Source organism: Quercus suber, unplaced genomic scaffold, assembly GCF_002906115.3.
Source record: "Quercus suber isolate HL8 unplaced genomic scaffold, Cork oak 2.0 scaffold_60, whole genome shotgun sequence".
Classification (NCBI taxonomy): Eukaryota; Viridiplantae; Streptophyta; class Magnoliopsida; order Fagales; family Fagaceae; genus Quercus; species Quercus suber.
Genome location: NW_027069525.1, coordinates 657,397 through 662,553, shown reverse-complemented (window position 1 = coordinate 662,553; position 5,157 = coordinate 657,397). Strand labels below are relative to the sequence as shown.

The window sequence follows — 5,157 nt, the reverse complement described above, 5'->3', positions numbered from 1 at the left end:
ACAAAAGCAAGCAAATAAAAAGAAAGAAAGAGAAAAAAAAAAAAAACAACAGCATGTTGGTTGTAATGTACACAGCTGTGGGGACACATGGATAAAACCATGATTGCAAAACCAAACACATCTTTCCAGGTAAGCAAGCGTGTGCTTACAGTAGTGTGATGGTATTATTTTTCACAAAAACATCATCAAGATTTCTTTCATCATAACCTTATATTCCTCTTATTAACTCATAAACAAAACAGCACACTATAATCACTTTTTTCTTATAAACAAAGTTATACTGACTTTTTCACAAAGCTCCTTTTTTGTCCCAAGTCTTTGTTGTTCTTCTTATTGTTCTTATATATAAAATTATCACAAACCCCATTCTTTTGATTCAGTATACTGTGTACATATATATATATATATTAAGAGTTCTTATTGTCTCCGGTGTGCCGGAATCTATGGATGAGTCGTGGCGAATGCGGATGGGAATGCCGAGCCTCCCGCGGCGCAGGTCCACGGAGGATGCATCGTCGAAACAGTTCATTTTTAGCCGCGGCGGCGAGGAAGCCGAAACTCTAGACCCGAGGACTTTGCCGATGTGTTTGGCGGGCCGCCGCGGAGCGTGCTTATGAGGAAATTCTCCGGGGACTTCTTCAAGAACAACGGGGAATTCTACGGGGAAGTTTTCCGGCCTCCGGAGTTTGTAACTCCTGCGGATAAGGACGGAAGGAGCTTGCCGGCTTTCAGGATTCCGTCGAGGGCGGCGGCGGCGGAGGAGGAGGGGGGTTTTACGGCGATATATTTGGATCGGAGGATGATCTCGACCGGAAGTCGAGGGAGCGGTCGAGGCCGAACTCGAAGGCGAAGTCGAAGTCGAAGTCGAACTCGTCGTCGGTGCTGAGCTCGGAGGATCTGAGCCCTCTCCACCGGCCGGCGATCGGAGATGACGTGGCATTGTCTTCCTTTGTTTCAAAGCTCAGGTTAGCGAGTGTACGAAGTATTTTTGTCCTGTGACTTCATTTCTAACCGTTTTTAACTTCAGTTACGTGTTATTTGACACTTGTGCCCCTCTAAATCTGTTATATTTGCCTGTTTGTGCTTTAAATTTTTGTAGATCGGTAAGGGTAGTATAGCAATAATGGAATAATGGTAGTACGACGTCGTTAGATTCCGATGATCTCTGGAGTGAAACTTTGAAAGTACTGTCTGTCATAAAGGAATGCAAACTTCACTGACATCTGACAATATTTCCAAATAAGGACAATCTTTCATTTCAAGTTTCAAGTTTCAACCTTTATAATCTCAAAAAAAAAGTTTCAACTTTTAAATGGAATAAAAGCAACATAAGTCTGACCCTTGCTTAATAAAAATAGAGTAATGTTACACAAACTTTTTTGCGTCGTACAGATGAAGCTGTAAATTCTTACTCGTTCTTACTTAGGATTATTATTTATATTATTTTTTTATTTATTAAATAACCACTCACTAAATTAACAATTAGTAAAAGATATTTTGGATCTAACATTTTTCTTAAAAATCTCGGGAAAGATAGAATTACACAAAAGTAACAATTTTTTTATTATAAATTTCAATATTTATTCAAGAAGAATTAGAGGAATAGTAGTTTGCTTTGCAAAAGTAATGATTATTTCAATCATAATAGTCTATGTTAATAATTATGAAAAAATTACAATAATAATGCAAATACACTTTATTTCACAATTTATTGAAGTAGTCATCTGTAAGTGGTAGAAAATATTCAAAATAATAATAATAATAATAATAAGGGATATATAATTATATGTAAGAAGTGGTGGGTAGAAAATGTCCACAATGAATCACTTTAATGAATTGTGAAATAGGATGAATCCTCAAATTTATTAAAAAATTTGTGAAGAATGTTGTATCTATTTTGGTAGCTGATATATGTAGTCTCCCAAATTCATTGCTTTACAGAAGAAAAAAAAAAGTATGAATTATTATAGAGTTTACAATTCAAGTCTTTCTTTTGTGAGATATGATGAAAATATGTCAATCAAGCGTGCCATTTGTCTATTTTGGTAGCTGATATATGTAATCTTCCCAAAGACATGTTAAATTTGGCACCAACTTGAGAAATTACCTAAATCAAGTCATTTTAGAACATCCTATATTTAAGTATTTGAAGGCTCAAACCATCAATCTCTATAGGATGAGGAATTTTGGAAGATAGACTTACTAGGCTATATATGAAGGCCAATCATATATAAATCGCAGCAAGCACTTTAGTCTTGAAGTTCTTCCCAAGTTGTGCAAGGCTCATAGCCTCATATGCAATTTTTGTCTGTTCATCAATCATCACTTATGAATTCTTACAATGAAATAGAACCTTACACATGTTTTATGTCACCCTCTGCTCAAAAAAGTTCACTATCTAATACAAGTCATTGGAACAATTGATATTATGATTTTCAATATCTCAGCATCCAAATAATTGAGACTTTAGATAACTTGATTATTACTGCAGGCCAATCAATATCCCATCCAGATGGAACTCATCAATTATGCCCAAAGAATATTCTAAGAAACAAGGGAAGCCTACATTTCTTAGCAATAGTTCTTCCTACACCGAGCAAGAATTCATCGAAAATGAGTACAATGAGAATTTCAGAAGCTTCTATAATGGATTCCCAAAACGGGTATCGTCCCCAGAAACCATTAGTCTTGAACCAAGTTCGTATCAAAGTGTCAAAGTATCTGTGGATGATTTGGAACTCATGAACTCCCCTGCATCAGTTGTCTCTTCACTTCATCAGGACCGAGAGGCTGAATCTGGATTTCAAGATCATGTACTACCAAAAGAAGAAGTGGGACAAGAAGAAGATGAAGTTATGAGCTCTTATGTCATTGAGATCAACTTTGACCATAGAGAGGGAACCAGTGAAGCAACTTCTATTGACGAGGCAATTGCATGGGCCAAAGAGAAATTTCAGACACATTCTGAGAAAGATTTGAGCACGAGACCACATGACAATGAGCAAAATGTTGAAAGAGAAGGTAATGTGGTTATTTTATTTGACATATATTAGGAGTCCAACTAGAAGAAAAATAACAAAATTTTCATATCATATGATACAGGAAGGACTAATGCAAGTGAATTATCAGATCAACCAATAGATGAGCATGGAATGATTCAGTCTACAAAGGTAAAGGTGTTTTCTGAGAGCATAAAAATCAAGGACTTTCCATGGTGTATCATGTATGCATTGTTAATAAATCTAATAAATAGAACGAGTAATGGTACAAATACAACGATTTTTACAACTACTAATATGGCTTGTTGTGATTGGAATATCACTTTTACCTGAATCCACCACTAACAGTGTTTTAATCATGCGCCAATCAGAACAAGCCATTTTAATAGTGGTGAAAATGTTATGTTATTAAACTTATTGAAATATGACAACCCCCACATAAACATTAAATGAATAGAGTGAGACCGTTTTGGGGGCCAAAACCGAAGGAAACCTTTCTTACGGCAAACGTAGAGAAGACAAGTGAAATTTATGTTGGGGGGCAATGCCTTGGCTACACAGCACTGGTGTAAGCATTAGCCACCAGAAAGGAGTATTCACAGTTTTGGTCCCTTGTAAAGTGTCTTCTCTACAACAAGAGGAGAGTCAATACTCTTGTAAATGCCATTTGCCTGGCCTCATCTAAGTCCCCCTTCATGAAAGAAGACAGTTTAAAAATCAAGTAATGACAAGGCCAGTGTGTTGAAAGTTCTTTCCCATCAACTTCTTTTGCAGGAAGAAGAACAAAGAAATTGGACAGCTGAAGAAGAAAAACTACAGCCAGAAAAAGATGTAAGCTTCTAACATGCCTTTATTGTAGGAAGTAATACAAACTTCGTGTCTTTTTCCCTCTCTTCCATTCTAGATAGCTCAAATTATCAACATTGGCATTTCCCTACATTTTTTATAATGAAAAAGATCTCTACTTTCATGAAAACTGTAGGTGGAAGTGGAGCTATTGGATGAATGCATAAGGGTGTGGTCGGCTGGCAAAGAAACCAACATAAAGTTGCTGCTTTCAGAACTACATCAAGTAAGAACTTTTGTGCTTGACTACATTCATAAAGAAACCATTGTTGTTAACACTTTTATTTTATGGCCATCATAGCTTCATAATATTGGATGACCAGTCAGTTGTATAACTATTTTGCTTGACATTGATTCAGGTTCTATGGCCCAATAGTGGATGGTATGCTATCCCTCTAACAAGCCTAACAGAAAGTACACTAGTGAAGAAAGCTTATCAAAAGCAAGGCTTTGTCTCCACCCTGACAAGCTGCAACAAAGAGGAGCAACAATCCGACAAAAATATATTGCAGAGAAAGCTTTCTCCATCCTTCAGGTAACTTTTGGCTCTTGCAAAGAATTTGTGCAATTTAGACACTAACAACTAGAAAAATATTTGAGAGAAAAAGGAATAGTAAAACCACTGTTGGTAAAAAGTTTTCAATTTTGATCTTTACTACGTTTAAGATGATGCGACTTTCCTGTGTTGCTATAGGATGCATGGGCTGCTTACGTATCTCAAGATATCTTCCTTGACTAATGGGACAGTATGGGATCCTTCTTGACTTGGAAGTTGAAAACACAATTAACAAATCTGAAGATTCGATTGCTGAAGCAGTCCCGTGAAACATGGACAATGAATGAAGCTAGTGTTATTGGTAAAAATGGTTTGAAAGTCCACTAGATCATCATGTATTCAAAAGTTTTGTTTGTTTGTCTGTTTGACTTTTTTTTTTCTTTTTTTTTTTTGGTGCAATATGCCGCATCTCATTTGCTGTTGTAAAACCCAATAAGAATATAAGCAATGAGGATGAGACTGAGAGTGATAGTGATGATGATGACGACTAGATTTACCTGTATATTATGCCAAGGTTCAGACAAATTATTTTGACTGTGATCCCACGCGTCTTTTGTGTTGAAATATTTCCGTTAGACATTTGTCAAGATTGTCATCAGACTTTGAAGGACCAAAATAGGCATGGCCCACGAACGGCTGTGACAAACTTTGTAATCTATGAAGCCAACTTACCTCATATTTTCATATATATAAAAAGTTGGGTTAAAATTACACATAATATAACTTTAAGCAATATTACACTTACACTCTCTTAAT

At 36.2% G+C, this 5,157-nt stretch overlaps 1 protein-coding gene across 1 annotated transcript; it reads left to right on the top strand.

Annotated features, from left to right (window-relative positions):
* Positions 1 to 209: 209 nt before the first annotated feature.
* Positions 210 to 4,941, top strand: LOC112032960 (uncharacterized). The gene is given in 9 exon segments (XM_024065728.2): positions 210 to 567; positions 570 to 769; positions 772 to 965; positions 2,492 to 3,021; positions 3,103 to 3,170; positions 3,774 to 3,830; positions 3,982 to 4,071; positions 4,205 to 4,380; positions 4,540 to 4,941. Coding segments are annotated over 9 exon segments (1,509 nt in total). The 5' UTR covers positions 210 to 443; the 3' UTR covers positions 4,610 to 4,941.
* Positions 4,942 to 5,157: the final 216 nt, after the last annotated feature.